General features: G+C 51.2%; 1 protein-coding gene across 6 annotated transcripts in view; it reads right to left on the bottom strand.

Moving 5' to 3' along the window:
• The window catches only part of SEPTIN9 (septin 9), a 198,502-nt gene that overhangs the window by 20,534 nt on the left and 153,202 nt on the right, over window positions 1–24,766 (bottom strand). For all 6 annotated transcript variants that reach the window (XM_075014837.1, XM_075014840.1, XM_075014839.1 and 3 more), the window contains 3 exons: window positions 7,116–7,307; window positions 785–913; window positions 197–278 (listed from right to left, as the gene is read on the bottom strand). In XM_075014837.1, the coding sequence (XP_074870938.1) occupies window positions 197–278; window positions 785–913; window positions 7,116–7,307 (403 nt within the window). The remainder of the gene's footprint in view (window positions 1–196; window positions 279–784; window positions 914–7,115; window positions 7,308–24,766) is intronic.

Genomic DNA, 24,766 nt, shown 5'->3' with positions numbered 1-24,766 from the left:
CTCCTCTCTGCAGCAAAGCAGACCAGCTCTGCAGCATCTCCAGCCTCCTCTCGACAGACACGCGGGGCAGAGCAAGAGCGGCAGAGCTGGTCGGTGCCACACTGCACAGCTGGAGAAGAATCCACATCTCACACCATGGCCCATTCCCTCCCCCAGCTCGAAGGAAACGTGGGAAGTCAGCTGCGGTGTTCCTCACCAGTTCTCATTGTTGATGTGGTCTCCAAACCCTGGGGTGTCGATGACAGTCAGCTTCATACGGACACCTTTCTCCTCAATATCTGAAACAGAAACGTCCCAGGGATAGCAGGCTGCAAGCAGGAACAGGCCCCACATTGCCCTACCACCAGAGCGCTCTCCATGCAGCTGCAGGCTTGGTCCCTGAAGCTCTCAAAGATACAGCATCCTGCGCCACCAGTGTCACTTCAACTCCATTTGAAGAGACAATGCAGCTTGGCCCTCTCAATAGCCCATGTAACTCCTCCTCTGAAGCAGGATGCCCCACCCGCCCTCTCACCTAACTGCATTCCGGCATTAAAGAGTCTAGGCCGGCAGATACGGAGAAGTTGCTCCAGTTTCTCTTCACCTAGGAGAAGCCTCCAGAGCCGTGGTGTTCAACCACCGCTGAAGCAGTACCTGCTATAGGGACTTCTGCTATAGGAAACTAGCCACATTCAACCAGCCAAGAGCCACACGTGGCTAGAGGCTAGCACGCTGGACAGCACAGGACGAGAGCTTTGTCACCCCTCCCCTCTCCACAAGCTGCACGTGCGCCCAACAGACTCACCATGAGTGATCGACTTTATTTCAACGGTTTTGGGGATCCGCTCTTCAGAAGTTGGCTGAACGGATTTCCGGCTGACTTTGGATTTGAAGAGGGTGTTGATTAACGTGGACTTCCCCAAACCACTCTGACCTGGAGGATCGGGAGAGTCAGAATCAGAATCGTCTCCATTTCATCTCTATGAGATTCCCCATCCCCACCATGCATCGAGAATACCTTCTGCTAGTCAAGGTGGGGCCAACCCCGCAGGCAGCAGCTCTGCACGTACCTACAGAGTTTGACAGTATTTCCCATGCTCTCTGGCATGTCCCTTTTTGCAGGGAGATGGCTGCATTATTGGCTTAGGTACCCAGATGCTGGAGTGAACATTTCACAGGGGCTCACGCTTTGCCATCCGACGTAACAAAGCGGTTCCTGGAGCCCATTCAGCACAGGTCTGGTTTGATGGGGGAAGAGTCTCCAGCTCATGCCGCACATAAGCTAAGTAACCTTGGAGTGCGGATGTGGACTATTGCAACTTCAATGCCCCCATTAGCAAGGAAGGGGGAAAACACACAGTGCAAACATCTTCCTCCTGAGATCACCGTGTTTCTCAGCTTCCTGGGCCCGATCAGTGGAACACAAAACCTGCATGTTTATAGACATTGCCCAGAGACATGGGCTCCGGCATCCCTCAGAGCACAGTCAGACAAGCGACTCCAACACGGAGCAAGTCCTCACTCTGCTGAAGACACACCAGACAGCAAACATGCCCCGTTTGGACACAACTAGACAAACTCACTGGGGAGCATGTGTATAGTCTGTCACTAAGCTAAGCAACAGCAGCTTACACTCCCAGCCTGGGAAGAGATACACAGCACTGAAGGGCTAATGTTTACAGGGCCCCTTTATAATCCTAACTGACCCAACAGAGCCACAAAGCCATCCTTCCTCACCGCCTATGAGGCTGCAATAACCATTTGTCTGCTTACAAGGATGGGAAACAGACCAGCTCTCCCTCTGCCATGACCCCTCCAATAAAGATTCCCTTAAAGGGGTATACAGTTTCCTCCAAGCTCTTCAATATAAATCCTGCCAGGCCAGGAAAAAAATCACAAGCTGATGATTTATGGCTGTGAACACAGAAGGGAATCGATTAGATGTGAGGCTTGATTTAGGATTACCACCTTAAAAAAGAGGACAGTCCCCGAGAGGGAGTGTATCTGTATCTACCAACTCACATTGTATTAATGTGGTATAGTATATATAGTCATTAATACAATACAGATACACTCCCCCTCAGGGGTGTCCTCTTTTCAGAACGTCAAACATGGTAACCCTGCTTGATTGGTTCTTACAGCTAAACTGGTGGAGTATCAGCTTTAGCCCCAGAAACCAGCCACTTTTAACAGGACCAGAGGTCAGAGGTTCTCTTAAGGGCCAGATTTAAGCAGCACATGGCAGCTTGGGCTAAATCCATCTCTGTTGCTTAGATCCACCTTCCAGGAGAAATAGCAGAATGCTGCTGCTAGAACCCTCCCAGGAAAAATCCCATCAGATGGGACTCACCAAACAAGCATGACCACTAATTTGTAACTCCAGGCCTTGGAAATGTGCAAAAGCCCTTCAGAGTAAGTAAGTATCAGAACTCCCAGCCTCTGCCCCATGCTCCACTTCCACACTCACCCTGCCAGGACCCACAAGGAAAATCACATGCTCCCCCGTCTCCCATCTCCAGGCATCCAGGAAGTTTACAGGTCCCATAAGCTTTGCCTCTGGTTTGCTCTCCGATAGTCTCTCCCCACCCGTTAGCAGTGCCAACAGGAGAGTTGTTTTCATCAGGCCAGGTCTATGCTAGACACAGAGGTCAATTGTAGATATGCAGTTCCAGCTATGGTGACTGCACAGCGAGAATCGACTCATCTACTCACCTCGCTGTCCTCAGAGGGAGGTTAGTGGGAAAAACGCTCCCCTCGACCTCCCTTACTCTTCATGATATTGAGGAGTAAAGGGGTCGACATTTTGCACAAAACCGAAACTGAACCGGGTCAATCTCCCACGTAATATAGACAATTTCAGCGGGCAGAACAGCTCCAGATGTGAAAGAAACACAGGGAACACGATCAAAGCTTCTGTCCTAGGTCCACAGTTTCATCAAGCAACACAACAGTTAATGCCTGAACTGCGAACAAAATACATCTCCCTGTTCTATTTGGGAGCTTGTTAGTTTTCTCCCATATGGTTCTAATTAAGAGGTGATACATTGTTGCAACCTGTGTTAGTCTGTTCCTGTATCGCTGACTGTCTAATTAGTCAGAGTGAAAAATGCTAGAGAAGAGCAGCTCCTGGGAGCCGGGAACAGAGAGAAGTTCCAATTCTAAGCTTTTGGGCCATCTCTGGTCAATTATGCTGTTTTTGTTGAGAAAATAGTTAATTTGCAGCTTCTCAATACCCCAGCATAAGGAGCAAGTTTTTGTGAAGTCCTTTTCCTGGTTATTACCACATCTTAGAGGCAGGGATTGGGAGCTAAATTAGTTCTGGTAAATCCAGACTGACTCACGAGGTAAACTCTTCCACAAATCTGACTAAAGCTCTCAACAGCACTGCTGAGGCCAACGTTTGTGCTCAGTTCCCAGCTCTGTCACAGGCTTCCTGGGTCATTCCGAGCAAGTCATTTAACTTCACTGCCCCTGCTTCCCCCGCTGTAAAACAAGGCTGATAAGAGCTCCTGTCTTTGCAAGCGCTCAGGTGCTAGAGAGGGGGCCACATTATACCTTAGGTAAAGGCCTGGATAATGCAGCTTGGTGGTGTCTGGCTCCGCGTGGGGGTGACCAGCTGAGCACTAATGAAGAAAGGCAGATGATGGTCCAAGAAAAAGAAAATATCACTGCAAAGAACACGTCCAGGCAGGTTTGCTTCTCTACAGCTCCTGTAAACAAGCGGCCTCAGATGTTGCTTCTTTGGGTGCTCTGCACTGCCACAAAACGAGACTAACCCGAGAATCCCATTCTGCTGCATTCACACAGACATGCTCCAGACCAACATTTCTTAAACTTTCTGAGACCATGAAACAAACAATAGTATTTTTATGCACAACACTCAAGAAAATTTTCTTCAAAAAAATTGTCGTCAGACCAAAAATACCCAACAGCACATACAGCAAAACCAAACGGAATGGAATCAGGTCTCATAGCATTAAAGAAGTAACACTGCATCTGGTTTTAATAACACCAAATAGACGCCATCCATGTATGAGATCAAAAAGGTGCCAGACGCTCACGGCACACCTGAGAGTTGCTCACGGCACACAGCTGAAGGAACACTGCCCTAGGCTAGCCCACAAGGGAAGAGGACAAACTGCTTGGCTACTCCTCACGTCTCCCTCCTCCGCCCAAACCAGATGCCCGCGGGTGGCTTCCAGAGTGTCAGAAACCTGGCAAGACTTCTGGGTTCAGCAAGAGAGAGACATGTGCGTGCCCACTACCCCAAAGCAAGACGTCAGTTCTGGGGGAGCCCTGAAATAAGCAGCTGCCCCATCCCCTTGCCCTTATTCATACAGGTCCGGAAGCCTGTTGTCTCCCAAACTTGGTGTGGGATAGAGTCAGGCAGGCAAGAGAGAGCGTATGATGGGAGACCCCATCCTGGGGCCTCAGACTCAGGCTGTGGGGCTGGAAGGGACCTTGAGAAGCAGTCTAGTCCAGCCCCTGCCCTCTAGCAGGATCAGGTGGCCCTTGACCATCTCTGACAGGTGCTTGTCCAATCTGCTCTTATAAAGCTCACTGATCCACCACAGGGTGTCTCCCTACCCCTCACCAGCATTCTGCACCAGGGCGTCACATGGCCTGTGTTCTCCTAGGACAGGCAGAGAGTTTCTGCCAGTGTTTAGGCTGCTATGAATCCCCCAGTCTGTGAACCCTCCAGGGGGAGCTTGCCAAGGAAAGAACAGAATTTTCCACCCCCTGTGAAAAATGGGCTTTCAAGCCACACACAGCGTTCGAGGCAAGTCCAGGCCCTTCGTACAACTCTCCCGTCCGCAACGCCCGCTGCAGCCAGCCCTCAGATGGCAAAAGAGCAGTCATGGCACCTGGGGCAAATCTCTCAAGCTGTTAGCTCAGGTAAGCCCAGGATAGGGCAGAAGCAAGTCCAGCCCTGGCAGGGGAGCGCAGGGTTCTCTGGGGGGCTGACCATGGTAACGGAGGGGGAGGCTGGCTGTCCAGGTGCATGGGGGAAAGGGAGGGTGTCAGAGAAAAGCAAGAGAGCTGCATGGCAGGGGGCTGGGCAGTCAGGGGCAGACTCAAGGGGAGCAGACATCAGAGGAAAGCACCAGCACGTGCTGCAGGTAAGGCCAAGCCACTCCCCTAGTCGTCACCTCCAAGACTTCTGTGCTTTGCCAGCTCCTCCACTGTGATGGGGGCAGCAGACATGGTCCTCTCCATTCCCACCAGCAGGGGGCACTGGGAGGGGAGGGAGGGGAACATGGCATAGGTCTGGTGTTCCAAGCAGACTCGGTCTTGCATTCTCTTCTCGGTCACCTTCGAGAGTGCTCGCCTGCAGCTGCCTGGCCAATTCTGAACACAATTGCTTAAGGAGGAACAAGCTGCTCTGCAGGCCTTCATTCCCGGGAATTATGCGTGAATCAAGTGCAGGGTGACCACCTTCTTCAAACAGAAACCAGGACGCCAGCCCAAGCCTTACCCAGCATTGCCCCCACCCGAGCCACCATCACAGGCATCGTGTCTTCTTTGGCATCTCTGGGTGCACCCCGAGGGCAAGAGCAGATGGGAGAAATGCTCAGGACTGTTTTGGCCAAACCAGGCTATATGGCCACCCAACAAACGGGTTCTCACTTTCAGATCCCAGGCAAAGCACCCTGCAAGCTGAGCAGCTTGGACCTGGATTCTCCCGCCAAGCCTGGCGCATCGATCACAGTTCTACAAAACACCATGGAGCCTTGCGCCTTCCTTTTAGAGACCGATGCTACTTCAACATGGTTCTTCTGTAAAACTGCCCCCTTCACAGGGCTGGTTATTGTCAGAGTTCACTTCCTCGCTGCCGAGGCAGCCAGGCTTTAACCTGAAGCAAGTTTCAGCAGAGCAAAGCTGTAAACCTCTGAAATTAGAGGTTTACAGAACAGAAACACTGATAACCACAATGGTAAAACTGGAACTAGAGCACCAGTAAAGAAACCTGAGGCCCCCAGTGAGGGCAGATGGGTCGTGTTGGTTGGGGTGGGAGGACTGAAGAAAGACTTTAGGTTCTTTGTCCTTCATCCGCTGCAGCCTCCGAGGACTCACAAACATCTGGCCACTTGCTGACCGGGGCGGTTTTGGTACGAAGTGCACAAGGAAGAGGCAAACACAAAGCTCCTCCCCCTGCCCCATACGCCTCAGGCATAAGGGATGCTGTAATCCCTGGGTACATTGTGTATCTGGATCCGGGGGAAGCTCTCAATTGCTGCAGGCCTTTCTGGCTGGCAAATGGTCCAGCCACAGGACTCTCCCAATGAGGCCAGCCCCCCGGAGTACTTTAAGGACATCAGCAACGCTTTGATGTCATTTCCTCCCCTGCTTATCACGCTGCTGCACCCAAGCCCAGCTCTGATAGTTGAGTGGTTTGGGCCTCGCCCCACCGGAAGGCCACTGGGACACAAAGCACAGCCCCCCGCTCCCTCCATCCTACAAGAGTTTAGCTGGAGGGTGCAGAGACCGGGGCCATGCTGAGCCACATGGGCCCTGCTTGCGCCACAGCAAACACCTTGACCATGGTGTCAGTTTCCACATCTCCCCTCGCACGGTTTCACAAGCTGCACAATCCCTCGCGCAGCGCCTGGCATCCCCAGAGCCCCTGTCATCGCAGCAGATCCGGGGAAACCCTCTGTACAACTCGGGCAGGATCACTACTTTCTTCTTGTTTGTAGTCCAGTAAAACCTAGAACCCCCGCAACTGAAAACTGGGCCCCATCCTGCTAGGAGCTGTACATACAGGAAGAGGCTGAATTCATGCAGTTACTACTGACACCAAAACACTGCACTGGGGACAGAGAGGGAAAAGACCAGGTGGCGGTGGAAAGCTGCTCCCCCCGCGAGAGTCAAGGGCATACAAACTTGTGAATGCCACCCGATGTGCCTGGCAAGATGGACCTTCCCACCCGCCTGCACCGTAACCATGGACAGCAAGCCAGGGCCCTGCGAGTCACTCCCCGTGAAAGCATCTCAGCATTAAACCTTAGAAGCTGCTCCTGCAGAAGGTGCAGGGAGAATAACCCCACCCAGGAGCTATAACATAAACAGCTTGTTCTCCACCAAGCACAGAACTGCCAGCATCTATCAGAGAGCAGCCTCTGACAGGAACTCACCAACCACCATGATGTTGAACTCAAATCCTTGCTTCATGGCTTTCCGTCTCATCTGCTCCAGAATGGCATCGATCCCGACATAGCCGAAGTCCAGGGCTGGCTTTTCGGGCCGTGTCGGTGCCGCCTGCTTGGGGCCAGCGTCTCGGGGGGTGTCCGTCATGGCGGGTGTGTAACTGGGAACTGCCTCTGGACCTGTGGAAGCGAGCAAGGAGCAGTGAGGAACTCTGGGAAGTAAATGTTGCGTGCAGAGCAACTGGAGGGAATGGCAACTAACGCCCGCTCGCAGCCATCGCTATAAGCTGCGAGCTCGTGCGGCCACCCAGGAGAGGACCAAATGCCCCCCTGCTGATAAGCAGTGCCCCCCAGTGTGGTTTTGTGTTTGTACCGGTGCTGCACATCAACACGTGCCTTGGTGCATACAAAATTTATTCTGCACAGGGATGGAAAAGACTAGAGGGAACTTGCCCTTCAGCCTGGAAGCTAGGAGATGCACCAAGCACGAATGGCAGGCTCTTCCAGCCAATCACTGCAAGTTAAGAGGCCAAAGGGGCTAAAATCAGATGATAACGTCACAGACCATGCTTCCCTGGAGGGCAGCTAGCTTGGTTTGCCATTGCACAGCTCCTAGCTCTAGGCACATTACAAAACTTGTTTAGACACAATTTACATAGACTATTAGGTTGTCCAACCAAGCCTGTACCACAGCACCCCTCCCCCGCAATATCTTCCCAACCCCCATTCACGCCCCCCACCCACCCTCCACCAGTCAAGAGAGGCGCCTGGTAGGACGGGTTTGTTAGATCCCAAAGATCAGCAAACGTCTGATGATGCAAATCAGTCACAGCAAGGAGGGAGGCAAATTCCAGATCCAAGAAAGCTTCCTGTAAGCGAGGTGGTCACACAACTGCAGACTGATAAAGTCTCAGAGAGATGAGACCTCAGCACAGACCCCACCACTAACGACTTGTTGTCCACATGGGGAAACGTATGGACTCTGCCAGAGGGGGAGCATTTTATGGCACTTATGGTTTTACTTCAACTGCTCCCAAAGACACAAAAGCTAGGCTGTAAAGAGGCCATTCCAAGTTCCCTGTAATCCTGGCTGTACTCCCCACCCAGAGCCTGCACCCCCAGACATAGCCCTGCACCCCAATGCTCTGTCTCAGGCCTGCATCCCTCATCCCCAGCCCCACCCCAGAGCCTGCACCCCCAGAAAGAGCTCTTACACTTCGGCAGCCAGCCCTCCCCTCCCGGCCTGAGCCTGCACCACAAGCACCTTGGCCCCAGCCTGTTATATAAATTTTGTGATGTGCAGCAACATGCAGGTGCTGTGTCACACAATCACCTCGACATTTGCGCACATCACAAAATTCATTCCGCTCACAGGTGGGAAAAATCAGCAGGAACACGTCTCTAAGCCCCCCAGCGAGTGTCCTCACAAGGGCAAGTGGGGTGGGAGAGCTGGGTTACCCTGCACAGTTGCAGAGAGAATTATACTGGCGTAGTTCTGCTGGTACAGTTCCCTGTGTAGACAACCCCTTACTCATTGCTCATAAATGGGCCAGGATTTCCTGGGTTGACAGACAGCAGTTGAGTGTGTGAATTAGCGGGACGAGGGAGGAAGGGAATTAGGATCGCTCCCTTGTACTGTCACTATTCAGATTGTCTGAGGAGGTGGGGGAGGTTGTGGACTAACCTCACCCCCAACCCCCTGAACCTCCCACCCCTGTGAAAAGCTGTTTCCCGGCTTCCTGAAAACTCTGGGAAGGAGATGGAGGAACAAGGAGAGGGCCCTCCAGGGAGAAGGCAGGGCACAAGTGAGGCAAGGACTTTGGGGGGGAAAATACGTGGAATGGGGGGGTGTTGAGGAGAGGTTGGTTCCTATGCAGGTGGGTATTAAAAGCTTCAGTTATGCTGTTTAGGAAGAAAACTTGGCTAGTCACCAGCCATTCCCACTGCCACATGTGAACAGAGCACCCGGTTCATGCCACTTATAAGGAAAAACTGTAACTTTAAGCTACTAACAGGCAATTCAAAAATGCCCGAGTGTAAACCTCAACTGTGCCCTTTTCATTTACAGGGTTTCCCTGATTAAGCTACTTCCAAACAAAGGCTACATCTACACTACCAGATAAATTCGAATTCAAAGCGGTTAGCTCGACTGAACCAAGTGACTGTCTTCACTGTAAATACCGCTAGCTTAATTTAGGGAGCACTAATATCGATAGCATAATATCGTCGGCATTAGGTGGGTGTAGCATCAAGTTCAAATTTAACGGTTCAAATGAAGGCGTGTGGAAGCGCCACATCTTTTAATCGAATGCATTAGCCTCCAGAGGCTGACTGACGCTGCTGCACCTGGCTCCCTGCCACTGGCAGGAGCCAGGAAACTGACCACCACAGAAGCCCTGGTCAGTTTCCTGGATCCTGCAGTGGGGGGAGCTGGGAAACTCAGGGCACTGATGCAATGGGCAGGAGCTGGGAAACTGACCAGCACAGCACCTGGCTCCCTGCTGCACCTGGCTCCCAGCTCCCTCGGGCTGGATGCAGCGGTGCTGGTCAGTTTCCCAGCTCCCCCATGCTGCGGGGACCCAGGAACCAGGCAGTAGGGTAAGCACTGCCAGTGGTGAGGATGCAGCAGGGCCCCAGGGGAGGGCGCAGAATGCAGGGCTGAGGAAACTGTGGGATAGGCTCCCACAATGCACAGCTGCAAGAGCTGATGTTTGGCCACTCTAGCGTGGCAGCACAAACTCAACTTTCTGTGGACTTTGTGGGAAGTTACGATATTCAAAACCAAAGTTATAAAACCCAAAGTTATAAAGTTGAATTAATCTGGTAGTGTAGATGTAGCCAAAGTGGGGGAATATTCCAACTGCATCTCCCAGCCAGACGCGACTGCACTGCTCTGTGGGCCAGTATGTTTTTGCTGGTTCTCCCAAACTGAAGTAGCTCCTGAATTCTCCCTTTCCAGAAGGAACCAGGGCCTGCAGGGACAGTGGGTTTGTTGAGAAACACTCTACTAGAAGCCAAAAAGCTGCCACCCTATAGCTGATCAACCCCCACCCCCAGACCAGGTCCTGGGACCTGTGGGGGGACAGCACTATGTTCTCTGTCCTGGGGTGACCAGTGTCTTTTCAGAAGCCTCCTAAGTTCTGGACACATTCCTTCCTCACTGCAGCTAGGCCTAGCAAGGATGACATCAGACCGCCTCCTGGCTCGTTTGCCTCACTCCGTTATTTTTGGCCTTTTATGATGTGCTAGGTGTCCCTCCCCCAGTCCAAAAACATGCATGTAGGCTAAACTAAAGCTGCTGCAACTTCACTCCCACCATCCCCTTTCTGCCAGTGACCTGCAAGAGCCTGTAACCTCCTGTAAGCCAGAAAGTCAGGCCTCAGCTCTGTATAGATCTGGCACTAGGGCTGCAGTTACTCTTCCCGGTAGAGCACATACTAACCCCTACATTGCAGAATATAAACTGACAAACACACACCAGGCTTTCCAGAAGAGCGCTATGCACAGATCCAGTACAGAACACACATTTTATATACACAGTAGCGGCACATTCCTTCAATGCATACATTTGTACCAGGGCCACGAAAAACCATGCTGATAATGAGCTGCTAGCCCCACCACTGCTCTTTTGCAAAATTACAGACCCGAGAAGGCAGCAATATTTCCGCTGATCCTGAATTAGTGCCATTTTCAAACGGACAAGGCCAAGAGTGGGGGGAAAAAAAATCCTACATACCACTTGAAAAAACAAAGCCACTTGGAAAGAATGTGACTGCTAGGCGAAATACTGAGTTATGCAACGGTTTAACTATTGCAGTCACACACAGTAACCATTTCAAGCGGAGCTTTTACCGAAGGGAGAGCAGTGGAACTGAATCCTAAACCTGTACGATTCTGGGTAGTTTGCTCGTGTACATATGGGAGCCCACAGGACTGGGGTGCAACAAGACAGCCCTGGAGCAGAATGCTGGCAGCAAAGAAATTGGAGTGTATTTGTTTGGGCTCAGCTGAAGTAGCCACTCTGAGTCAGAGCTGGGGAAGAGAATAACCTGGAAAGGAGAGGTAGGCAGTCTCCATGTGCAGAAAAGGAAAAGCAGCTGCAGTGTCTGCCCCATGTTCTCCAGCCCATCCAGCCTCTAACAAGGCTTGCCCTGCCATTGCACCAGCGTTTCCCAAAGGCTGTGTCTACACTACAAAAATAACTTTGAAGTAAACAACTTCAAAGTTGAGCATCTACACACAACCGACTTCCAAGTAGGGCACTTCTCCATTCCTGAGAATGGACTAAGGACTTCGAAGTTGGGCTCCCTACTTCGCAGTTAACACTGAAAAAGGGAAAAGGTGTAGAATCTCTGCTGGCTACTTCAAAGCAGTGCCTAACTTTGAAGTTACTTCCCTAGTGAAGATGCACCCAAACCCGTCTGTGGAAACACTGGTGTTCCACGTGGTGCGAATAGGCCTTCTGTGAAAAAAATTTGATGGTAGCCACATTCTTCCTTCTAAAATATTAAATAAGAATTTGTTGGTGTCAAAAATACTAAGGTATTTGAATAGTATTTCGAGTGTAGGTATATTCATATTTATAACGCATTCATAATAGCATAGTTATTATACAACTTGCATCAAAATAGAGATGCAAAAAGATTCCTCCCATGGAAAAAACTGTCAAATGTTTCTTATTTTCATTTTCCAGTAGTTTTCTGTAAGAATAACAAATATATAAAAACAAAATTTAAAAATATCTTTCCGTACTTAATTTGTTTTGCGATTCTCTCTCATAAAAATAATTTTAAACTTTGGAAAAGGGCTGTCCTTCCTTAAACACTGTCCCTTCTATTCTTGTACAAAAGAATGATACCAATCTTCCTTTCGGCTGTTACACTGATGTTTTGTTTTGGATTTGTACTTTAATTTTTATATCTAAATTATAGGGTTTCTAACTGTCCTCCCAGCAGGATATTAGTCGCTCATTCAGATGATTTTCTCTTGTTGTTTTTCGTTCTTCGTAAAGTAAAAGGCATCTAAAAACCCTCTTTTAAATCAACTTCTCAGCATCACGGGCAGCAATTTGCTGGTATGAAACCCCTCCCCTGCCAGACCAGCATGTTTGTGTTCTGTCAATATATTCCAAGTCCAAAAGCACTCCATGACCAAATCAGTTTGGGAAACGCAGTGTTAGAGAACGTGTCTATTGTGAGGAAGGCCTGTGCTTGGCAGGCGGAAAGGAACCCCCACCCACACCCCACGCAGTGCAAAGGAATGCACTAGAGATGCACGGGTTGGGTTGGAAGATTCCAACGCTCTAAGTCCACCCTTGACTCTGAGGAGGTGCTCATGGTTCAGGAACCCCAAAACACAAGCTATAAGCCATAGCTTACGTCACAGTAAACATAACTGCCCACAGACAGACTCAAACCTGGGCCCTCTGGAGCTTAGCACAGGCATCACTACAGTTTGTGCATAAAGCCGGCCGGCTCTCAGCTGGGACTGCACAGGACACTCATTCTTTCTCTGTGGAGAGGTCTAGGTGCCATTACATGGGACAACGAGCCACAGGTAGGTGTGTGGATTACACACACACCCCCACCCGCCCCCTGGTGGTACAAACCATAACGATTTGTGCCAGCTGGCATATGACAGTGCAGTTCAGTAGAAGCTCATTCCAAGACTGCTTGGTCCAAAGCTACAAGAAAATGTGATCAGAAAGATTCTTCTCTCCTCCCAACACGGCTAGGGGCCAGCTACTGGTCCCACAGAGCAAAGCAGTGACAAGGAACAAAAGCAATTCTGTAACAATTTTTCCTTTGACCTCCCAGTACTGTGGATTACCACAGATGCTACCTGTAGAAAAAATAAGTGAACAATTTTCAAGATGTGTAACTGACAGTAATCAGCAATTAACCTACAAAAAGTCCTGGTCAGTAAATGTATGTTTGGCTGGGTCCTGGCCTTATTCTCACCAGCCAATCTCCACCCAGGATTCTTCTGACATCCCTAAGCACGAGTAATGTGCCTTCTGTAACGCTTGGAACAATAGGCCATCCTGCTTTCTTCCAGGCAAACGTTTCCATTGAGGCTGGGGGCGTGCTCTCGCCAAACTTGTGTAATAAAACGGTCTCAGAACTAAATCTGAGCAGATGCCGAGGCTGACAGTGCACACAGGCTGCCAGGATTTCCTGTTTGTATTTAAAACTTATCTTCATCATCATAGTTACAGTACCAGCACTGCAGAAACTTTCCACAACACTCATATCACCACCACTAACCAGAAGCTCTGAGTGCTTTATCAGGCATGTATTAAGCTACAAAATACAGTTGCAGGCTAAGAAATTCATGTCTGTCGCTATGCTGCCCACCTAGGGAACGCAGCAACAGCCAATAGATCTCAGATGCCTCTGCTCCCCAAAAAGTCCTATCCCTTTGTGCTGAAGGGAAACATCAGTCTAAGACCTTTGACACATAGCCAACCAGTTCCAGTGTAGAATCCCACCCATGAGAGATACACCTTGTTTCCCCTCACTGAAGGATAACCAAGATAACCCACGAGTTTTGTGGCACTACCTGTCTGACAAAATAGCATGTTACTTTGCATGCTGTTTGCTCCCTGCAGATTTCCATGGACGGTGGATCGTCAGAACCCGACTGTACTAGCAAGAATAAAATTAACCAAGTGTAGGCAGCAACAAGATTCAGTACAGTTGTGCAGGAGTTCCGTTTGCCAGAGCCCTGGGATAGTTCATAACAGTTCTTTCACGCATGCACGCGCACGCACACACACAAGCCAAGCTCGCTCTCTCTCTCTCTCTCTCACACACACACACACAACTCAACATTTGTTTATCAACATGAACAGCTCATCTCAGGCCTGGAGCTTGCACCTGCTACCTACGTGGGCAGAGCTTTTTTTTAACCCACTTATGTTTCTGGACTTCACAACATCCTCTGGCAAACGGTTCTACAGCGTTGACCATGTGTTGTGTGAAGAAGTGCTTCCTTTTGTTTGTTTTAAACCTCCTGCCTATTAGCATCTCTGGGTGACCCCTGGTTCCTGCGTTATGTGAAGGAGTAAATCGGGGTCAGACAACCCCATCGCAGGTGCCAAGAGTGGCACCAGTGCCGATTTCCATCAGCACGTGAGGCAGGAGCTCAGCCCCCTCCCCCATGCAGTCGGGAGCTTGCGCAAAGCCAGGCTGCCTGTGGACTAACAAACCCCTAAAGGGTAACATTCTGCATCTCAGTTTATTTATGAATGAAGCTGCTGTAAGTAGGACTGTCTGTGACTTTAAAAAGCATCACCGGTACTCAGACCGTACATAGAGGCCAAAGGTCAAATCCGAGCACTCTCCTGGAAGGCTGCTGACCCCTGGAGCAAACAACCCTTTCTTACCTTTGCTGTACAATTCGTTCCTCTATAGACCTCTGTCACACCTTCCTGAGGCATTTCCTTTCTAAGCCAAGCAGTTCTAGTCCTCTTCATCTCTTGTCACGTGGCAGCTGTTCCCTACACCTACATCTACACCACAACCAAACAGCCTCTTAGCCTGAGCCTCAGGACCGTAGGTCATCTGCCATGGTGTCTAACGACAGTGTGGACGCACCCTAAGGCTGAAGCCAAGCTGAGGGATGGTGCTTCGAGCTCCACCAGAGAAACTGGTCATTATCTCCAACACCTTGCAGAGCACGTACGTCCGAGTGTAGCATTCAACCCTGCAATGGGAACCAGCACCTCCCCTGTAGAATCGCCGGAGCTTACAGAGCCCTCACATGTTATGCAGTTCTCTGGTTACAGGATGACCCCACTGCCACGATTCCTGGGGCTGACAGCAGAAGAGTGAGCCCACAACAAACCTTTCACTGCTGCTAAACAGCCTCTAAAGGAGCAGCAGCAGCATCCCCTGGGACATCTGTAGGCCTCAAGCATTGTTCTGGGGCACCAGTGGGCTCAGGTAATTACTTCTGGCCCAGGCTGCCATCCCATCCCCTAGCACTGGAGTGCAAGTGTCTAGACGGAGTCCCAGTCTTCACTCAGATTAGCACAGCAGCTTGTGCACCTGGAAGAGGCTAGAAAACTGCTGCAGAGTGGAAAAGCAGGTGATTCTTGAGAGCGCTCTGGGCAGAAGAACAGGCAGTCATTTGCAAACCTTACTGATGTGGGCTTCAGAGGTTTGCACTGGGACTCCATGCTTCCCTCTCTGAGAGCTGCATAGGCAGGATTTCCCCTTCAGGGAGACCATTTCTTTCCCCACACAGATTCCTTCTATGGCTGGCCTTCAGTAGGGTTTGTACTTATCACCCGGTTACCTGCTGGGCATTCCTCTCAACCACAGGCACCTGAGCAACGGAAAAAACTCCAGACCACACCAGGGGAAGAGGGTCCCTCCAGATCTCTGCAGACCATTTCCCTGGCAGAAAGTGGCCATTTGGGGCTCATCTCTCACTCATTCCATTTGCAAATTGCTTCCCAGTTCCCACTCTCCTCCCCCGCATATCCCCCCATGAAGGGCTCTGCCAGAGCAGCCAGGAGAGTTTAACCCTTTCGGCACTACACCATCCCATCTTAGCATGCAGGCTCAAGGCATTTCCCAGAAGAGGAACCTCACACCTCTCCCAACAGCTGCTGTTCACAGTCCCAACTACAGACACTTCTACAGCTGAGGAACTCCCAAATGCAGGGTGTCAACTGCCCTCCGCAGTGTTTCATTGCTCCTGTGCCTCAAGGAGAACTGTTCTCTCTCCCTGGGATAAAAGGCAAAGATCTACCAGCAAGGCATGGGGCAAGAAGTTTGGATCTTGACTCAGAGGCTGGACAAAGTTGGTGGAGGGGGAAACAGTCCACAGGGAAAAAAAAATCTGAAGGGAAAGGCTGAAAAACAAACAAAAAACCACACACACGTGAGGATAGAAAATCACCTCACCATGGCAAGGAGAGGATGGGGAGTAGCCATTAGATGCCCATGAGTAGCTAAGATTCAACCACCAGAACTTCTGTCTAGTCCCTTCAACCTACCCACAAGAAATGCCAGACCTAGAGGTAGTGGGGAGGACTCTGGTGTTACCCAAACTTTGGAAAGTGAGCCCCCCTGCAGGGAACTGAAGCCAATCACAGGTCAGAACTTCAGGATTTACACTGGCTGACTTTCAGCAACATGCTGTGTCACTAAAAGTTGTGTAAAGTAGACAAAGTCTCAGATGTCATCTTCCAACAGCACATGTAAGTCCTGCCCATCTACTCTAGGATCACAGGGTTGGAAGAGACCTCAGGCGGTCATTGAGTACAAACCCCTGCTGAAAGTAGGGCCAACCCCCACTAAATCCTCTTACTACACACCAACTACTAAGACTCAGTCTTGCTTTGCAGTACTCAACATCCTTCTAACCCACACAACAAGTCCCCACAATAAAGAAAGGAACCACGTGTCCTAGTTTCTCAAACCACAGAAGATTACAGCTCAAGTTACAGACAGAGGTGCAGGAAGTCGCCATTTCTGGAAACGTCAGAAAACAAGCTGCATTCTTGTTTATTCCTATCTCCCACTCACAAAAATGGGGTTCCGAGAGAAAAAAAAAAACTAAGCTGTGGCACGTGGCTTAACATTCCAGGACATCCCTGGATTGATCTTCTACAACGCCTAGCTTTCAGTACATGGAACGCGAGTCTTGGAGCAACGTAGAGCCAGCCATTGAGTCCTACCTCAAACAACTTCACCAAGGGCCATCCATAGGGATGAGGCACGGTGACACTTTAAAATGCTTCCTGGTGAGCTGGGATCAACGAACTCCCCACGACGGCCAGGATACAAGGGAAAAGCCATCTTCCCCAGATACCCTACACCCAAAGAAACCACTCTGCACTGATAGCTACAGTACTGCCCGCAGAGAAACAGGAATGGAGCGATGGGGTGACTATTTAAATGAATGCCCACATGGAGGGCGAAAAGCTCTAATCTGTTTTTAAATTCTCGTTGCTCTAGTACACAAATTCTCAGGTCTTTAACAGAATGGCCCATTCCATTGAAGCGTTCACGGACCGGCTTATGTGCATTGAGATTCCTGCTGTCTGCTCTGTGTCCAATTATACTTCGGCGAAAGTTTTGCCCAGTCTGTCCAATTGTACACAGTGGCAGGGCAATGTTGGCACACAATAATGTTGCTCGAAGTGCACAAGAACGTGCCCTTGATCTTGTAACTAACATGGTTAGATCCAGTGATGGTATCCCCAGAATAAATATGTGGAAAAAGTTGGCAGTGGTGTTTGTTGAAAGGAAAAGTTCCAGGATTAGTATTACTGTGGTGTAGCCTGTGACTGCTGGTGAGAATCTTTCTTAGGTTAGGAGGTTGTCTATAGGGGAGGACAAGCCTGTCACCTAGGCCCTTCTGGAGTGTAGCATCGTGATCTAGAATGGGTTGTAGGTTTTTAATGATGCATTGCAGGGCTTTGAGTTGGGGGCTATAGGTGATGACAAGTGGTATTCTGGAGCGGGCCATTCTGTAAAAGACCTGAGAATTTGTGTCCTAGAAAAAAGAGAATTCAAAAACAAATTGTAGCAAGAAATTTGCGAATTGGAATTCACATTCAAATTCGACGCATTAACACATGGTATGAACAGAGACACCAATTATTTCATGCATTGCAAGGACTGCTTCCCTTCCTTTGATGCTCATAATTATCTGAGGCAGGACACTTAACATCCCCCATCTCTCTGCCACCTACTTCAGTCCTATGTACTTGATTTGTCAGTATTTATTGCCATTTATTTTTGTCCTCTGTACTTATGTCAGCCTGTACTGGAAACGAGAGTGATCTGAGGAAGTGGGTCTGTCCCACAAAAGCTCATCACCAAATAAATCATTTTGCTAGTCTTTAAAGTGCTACATTTCTGTGGGTTTGTTTTGTAATAAGGAGAGTTATGTCCAGGGAGCTTCCCTGTCAATTAGAGATCAAAGCAGCAGGATGCGGCTGAAGGACCAGACAGGGAGGCCTAGAACTGGGGATTCTAATAGTGCTTCTGTGGCCAGGAGTTCCACAAGGGCTACGCGAGCTCTGAGTGACTCTGGAACACCTCTGAGCACCCACCTCCATGATCCCCCCGCACGCATTACCATCTGACCTCTCTGTAGCCCTTGCTTGCCCCTTCATTCCACCAGCAGCCCCGTGCTAGCCAGCACCCGGGCTTTCCCATCTTCCTGCTGGGAATACAGCCTCCCATTCATTCCACCCCAAACAATACTAGGCATGCAAGCAGGGCTGCAAGCAAGAAGGGGGAAAAACAACAGCTCCTCTTGTTGAGAGAATTAAGCATAAACACCAGGGAAGGACAACCAGGAGGGAAAGGTCCCTGTGTTAAGTGTTTACCAGCTAGACCGGGCCTGTGATCTGACGGGTTTTGTCTCAGGCCTCGCAGAGGGAGCGGGTCTATACGCTTGAGTATTGGAAGCCCCTGTGACACATAACCCTTCAAACACAGAGAGCCGCTAGCCCCTGACTCTATGTGGCTGGGCGCATTACACCCGGGGACTCCCCGGGTTTTTAAACCATTTGCTCTCGGGATGCTCTGCTCCAGACTCCAACTTGTTTGAGACACTTAAAAAAAACCTCCCTGTGCCTCAGGCAGAGAAGCTGCTGTGAATTCAGCCCACTGCCCAGGCCAGCAGGAGCCTCTTCCACCCTGCCTCCCACACTACACACAATGCAACAGAAACCGCCACAAAGAAAGGAGCCGGGAACTTACCCGGGAGCTGCTTTTATGGCTGGTGCTGCTTCTCCTGCTCCAGTCAGCTTGCACTGATTTCCTCCTCCTAATCAACCAGCTCCTTTCACTTGCCTGGCTCCCTGCTGATGGCCAAGCTCCCCCTTGATTAGCTGCAGTCAGCCGGCAAACCCATCTTCTTAAAGGGGACTCACTTCCCAGCACTCTCCCGCCACCATCCGCACAGTCAATAGATTCTCCCCTTCCATCCCCACCAGCTGCTTTTGAAAGAACATAGAATCCTCTTCGCTAAAAACCTCCCAGGGCGCCCTGCAACGAGCTAGACCTTGCCATGCTCTCCCGACCCCTCAGCCCACCGGTTTCGAGTGAAAAAGAGTGCCAGGGGAGGCTGCTGCATGGCAGGACAATTTCAACAGCGCTGCCCTTGGAGAGTTATGGGACGTCCACACCAGCGTTCCCTGTAAGCCGAGCACTTGAGCGGCCACCCGAGAGAGATTCAGGTGCCGCCCAGCCGTCAGCAGAGCGCCCACAGCCGCTCGCGGCGGGCAGCGCGTGTTTCTATTGGTGGGGCACATCCACACATGCCTTGGTGCGCGTAACAAAATTTATTCCGCCCAGGATGGAGGAAAGCAGCAGGAACGCTGGTTCGCGCTAACCAAGTTTTGTCAAGGACGCTAATGTCACCACACAGAAATCGGCAACGTCAAAGTAGCCCATACACGTTCACCCTTGCGCCCTGTCCGCAGATCACGCTCACTCTGGGGGCTCCCCAGACAACAGCAGGAGCAAAGCAGTATGGGTATGCACCCCCCCATTGCCTAGGTGTTGTGGGACCGCAGAACAGAGCGTGGGTCACCTTGCAACACCAGAATGAGAGCTGCTCTCTCGGCTGAGAAGAGTGTGGCAATTGCTGGGTGACTCCTGATCGTACCGGGCAGTCACCAATCACTTTGGCACGGGGGAAGCCTGGTGCTCTGGCTGCGGCTCCTTTGGCAGTGCGGTGGCTGGAGCTCTGGGCCCCTCTGAAGTGCTGCGGCAATGTGGCTCCCCTGTTCCATGTGGCGCTGGGGGCAGGGAGACAGCACCACGCTCTGAGCAGCACTAAGGGTTGACTGCCATAGGCCCCTCCCCTTCCACCTGCGATTCTGCCCCTTCCAGAGGTGCAGAGCTGGTCCTCCCGCCCCTTGCCTGGGGCCCCGAGGTGGCTGTCAGCCCCGCTCCTGCTACATTAAACAAACCCAAAGGCGGCCTCCATCCACCCCCCAACATTATCTAGCCTCTGTTCTCAAAACTCTGCATGAGAAGGCTCTGCCCCCCAGCCTCCTTTCCCCCTGGGCAAACAGGAAGGTGAGATTCCTGGAGAGCATCACAATGCGCGACTGCTTGGCTAGAATGCCTGACACCACCGGCCATTGCACCAGTGCACTTAGGCAGCAGCCAGAGCCAGACGCTATTCTCTGGCCAGCCAGGTCGTGGGATGAATGGAGACTGGCTTCGGGAGCAGTCACTGAAAGCCAGGCACCATGGGCTCTGCCAGCCTGCCACAGCGCTCTCTGCAGCAAATCACACAGCCCATAGACCTGGAGATGCGCTGAGGCTAGCAGCCCAGTTCAGCACCCCTTTGTTCCAAAGCCCTGGGCCGTCTTGGCTCCAGGTGCGTCACTTAGATTCTTTGATGCTCGGGGATTTTCAATAAGCCGTCTCAGGAGACACTCTGCTCACAATGCAGGATAAGAGGGCGCTGGAGGGGTGAAAATGAACCAAACTCCGCACCCTCACTCCTCAAGAGAGTCTCTTTCACACATCTGGACTCTCAACAGACAACACTCGGTCAGGTACCGTCCCCAAATGACCCAGACTATTCTGACTTCTCTTCCCCTTCTTCCACAAACGCTCTCACCCCGATGCTGACAGGCCGGAAGTCCCCACTGCTTTGAGATGAGATAGGGAAAACACGCAGATGAGAGTCGTTGTCATCACCAGCCGTTCCCCAGCAAAGATAAACCCTTAGACAGCGATAATGAGACAGAAGAAGCTGCTGCTATGGCACCAACCGTCTGTCTGAGATCCCAACCATGGATCGACTCAGCATGCACCTCTTCCGCAGGAAAGAAGGCAAAGGCTCTGCCCCCCCAAATGAATTAGTCCCTAAACCCCTGGACGTTGTGCCCGTCTGGTTTGAGTCTGTTGTCGGCAGCAGGCTCTAACTCGCACACCTTCAGTTTTCCTTCTCCCTTTAGAACTGGTGTTAGCTGTCTCACTTCGGAGTCCAGTGGGCAGCCCCTGCCAATGGCCACTTTAACCCAACTCGGCCACACGGCTTCCTTCCCTTCTCTTCCCTGGGCTGTCACCAGCTCTGGTGAAGCTGCCCGTGTGGGCATGGATCCCTCCGGAAGCGGAACCATTGATTCCAGCCCCACTACTTTAGCAAGCACCACAAACAACAATTGCTGAGAAAGTGCTGGCACGGCATTGTAACCCAGGCCAGAAATCCAGCCTCAATCTTCTTACGCTGCAGCTGGATCACACCACTTTTTATGAGTCAGTAAAGCTCTAACCCCTATCAATGTGCATTAGCATTGTAATCACCTTAATAGTGAAAATCCTAAGCTAGAGGCCAGCCATAGCCTTGCCCAGTAGCAGCCCAGACCATCATTTTTAGGGGAACCCCTTCCAGGTTGGCATGAAGTCGAGGGCCTGGATTGGGTCCTAAACCAACAGGCTGACCTGAACTGGGACAGGGCCTTGCTTACGTAGAGTTGGATTATGTTCATGCTGAAGTCAATGCCTTCCAAGGGAGCAGGAGCAGGGCGTTCAAACACACAGCCACCAACATAAAATGTTGACTTTATAAATGGCGAGTATGCTACATTTCCCTTATTAAAACAATTCCACATGTTGAGGACTGCAACCATCTCCTGGCTGCTGGGGAAAGGGTGCCAAGTGTAGGTCACAAGCAGGGGTCTCCAGAACCTCCCCCAAACAGCGTGGGCATTTCCCCCTTGAACTAAAGGAATAACTCAGGCTCTGCGAGTACAGAGCGCATGGACTCCCCAAGGGGGCCCACAGCAGAGACAGGCATGCTGAAGGCTTCAAGAGGTGCGGCCCCCAGGAGGCAGCGAAGCTAACCTGGTGAGAGTGAACTCCCCGAGAAGGAGCTGTCACAGTGATGAGGGACACCCCCGCAAAGATCACAGTAGCATGTTCTTAGCCTCTGGGTGAGTGAGCTGATGGAGGGAGAACACAAAATATCTGTTACATTTGAAACTGATGTCTGTGTTCTTGCTGCCTCTTTCCCTGTTCCACACAGACATGAGCTTATTGCGTTATTCTCGTTCGCAAGCAGCAGAACACTGCAGAAGTTTCTCCCCTCCGTCACACATCTACAAATTCTGCAGAGTGGCTTGTAACTCAGCTCCCAGGGAACAGGGAGCTCCCATCCCATGGAACTCTGACTTCCTGTTTCAGCCACAGGGGCAACACAAAGAGCCCACCAGCTAAAATGACAGAGGAGTAGAGAGATTGAGCACCAAGCAGAACGACTAAACAGAGACATTCCCTGAGGCTACCAATAGACACATTGGGCTTTTACAGGGCAGTGTATGGTGAAGGTCTCCAGGCTGTCTATCTAGTGCAGTGATACAAGACAGCAGCAGTTCAGGAGCCAAAAAGGTAATTAACATTATCCAAACGAGCCTGTCATGCAAATTCACTGCTTCATTCACTACAGTGCTAGATAGTCACGTTTAAGTAGTAGGATGGAAAATATTTTGTTATATAAGCTGTGTCTACACGTGCACGCTACTTCGAAGTAGCGGCACTAACTTCGAAATAGCGCCCGTCGCGGCTACACGCGTTGGGAGCTATTTCGAAGTTAACTTCGACATTAGGCGGTGAGACGTCGAAGTCACTAACCTCATGAGGGGATCGGAATAGCGCCCCACTTCGACGTTCAACGTTGAAGTAGGGACCGTGTAGACGATCCGCGTCCCGCAACGTCGAAATTGCCGGGTCCTCCATGGCGGCCATCAGCTGGGGGGTTGAGAGACGCTCTCTCTCCAGCCCCTGCGGGGCTCTATGGTCACCGTGGGCAGCAGCCCTTAGCCCAGGGCTTCTGGCTGCTGCTGCGGCAGCTGGGGATCCATGCTGCAGGCACAGGGTCTGCAACCAGTTGTCGGCTCTGTGGACCTTGTGTTGTTTAGTGCAACTGTGTCTGGGAGGGGCCCTTTAAGGGAGCGGCTTGCTGTTGAGTCCGCCCTGTGACCCTGTCTGCAGCTGTGCCTGGCACCCTTATTTCAATGTGTGCTACTTTGGCGTGTAGACGTACCCTCGCAGCGCCTATTTCGATGTGGTGCCGCGCAACGTCGAAGTTGAACATCGACGTTGCCAGCCCTGGAGGACGTGTAGACGTTATTCATCGAAATAGCCTATTTCAATGTTGCTACATCGAAATAAGCTATTTCGATGTTGGCTTCACGTGTAGACGTAGCCATAGACACAGTAGTCCCCCAGCTTACGTGGGGGTTGCGTTCTCACAACTCCTGTGTAAGTCAAATTTCCCATGGAACTCTGGAGAGCCAGGAAACTGATGAGGGCACCAGCCCTGGTCAGTTTCCTGGCTCCAGGGCATGGAGAACAGCTGGGGACCAGGACAGACCAGGAAAATGACCAGGCAGCAGAGCTCCTCAGTTTCCCGGCTCCTGTCAGAGATGGCAGGGGACAGCCTGACTCTCTGCTGCTGCCACTGACCCGAGCAGCTGCCGCCCCTGACAGCATTGGTGTGTTTCCCCGCCGCTCAGAGTTGTTTTAACCTGAGATACATGCAACTCAAGCGTGCGTATTTCGGGTGTCTATGGTACATACATTATTCTCACAGCACAATGACTGCCCAAATACTTTTCTTTTATCCACTATGACTGGTTAACAACCAGGAAAGCATCCTGATCAGTTCATAACTTAGACTGGTTAATAATTAAATCATACAGTGTAAGAGCAGCCAGAGCCACTGGCTGCGCCCACGTGCCTCACCAGAATATCCCTGTCGAAGAGGACTCTCTTGTGCACCAACACAGCCACCTCTGGCCTTTGTGCTGCAGTGGCCCCTCCAGCAGCATTCCTCAAAGCGGGCTGCAGACCTGCTTTGGGAAAGCTATAAGCAGGCCCCTGTTGCTTTGGTCACCTCCACGGTCCCTAGCAGGAGCCAGCTCTGAGAAGGCCGGGGAGGAGCAGGTAAGCGAGGGACTCTGTTGCGCCAGTGCATAAGAGGCAGGTGGGGGGACGGGGGACTGTGGGGCCTTAGGAGGAGCCCCAGTGGACTGTGGGCTGCTGCGGCCCACTAACATGAAGGAGGGCCACTCAGGCGGCCCAGTGATCATTTGTGGCCACATCGCTGATCTACACCAGCATCAGAAACCCCTGGCACAGGAGCCGAGAGGGGCACCGAGCCAATTTTCCTTGGCATGCGAGGCAGGAGCTCAGCCCCGCTCCTCCTCTCACATGCAGCCAGGAGCTTGCTCAAAGCCAGGCCGCTTCTGGACAAACCAACGGCCAGCTAATGCCGCCAACCACCGCCTGAACAGCAAAGCTCTGCTTCTCCATTTACTTATGAATGAAGCTGTTGTGACTAGGACTATTAGTGACTTTAAAAAATATCATTGGCACTCGGACTGTAGAGGTCAAAAGGACAAATTTCGGCACTCCGCCTCGGAAAGGTTGCTGACCCCTAAGCTGGCCCATCCCTGACAGGCTGTTTCTCTCACCTGCTCTTAAAAATGTTCAGTGGTTAGTTGACCTCCCTACTTAAGAGCATAATCCTTGTTTAGCATGTGCCTGGGCCTGGGCCAAGACCCCATTTATTTCCAAACAGGGCTGCACACAGGAACTGCCACCACAGCTTAATTCCACAAAAGGGAGGTCTTAATGCTTTCCTGG

The sequence above is a fragment of the Carettochelys insculpta genome, chromosome 20, assembly GCF_033958435.1.
Source record: "Carettochelys insculpta isolate YL-2023 chromosome 20, ASM3395843v1, whole genome shotgun sequence".
NCBI classification, from domain to species: domain Eukaryota; kingdom Metazoa; phylum Chordata; order Testudines; family Carettochelyidae; genus Carettochelys; species Carettochelys insculpta.
The sequence above is the reverse complement of the archived record's forward strand: the minus strand, read 5'-3'. Positions and strand labels throughout refer to the sequence as shown.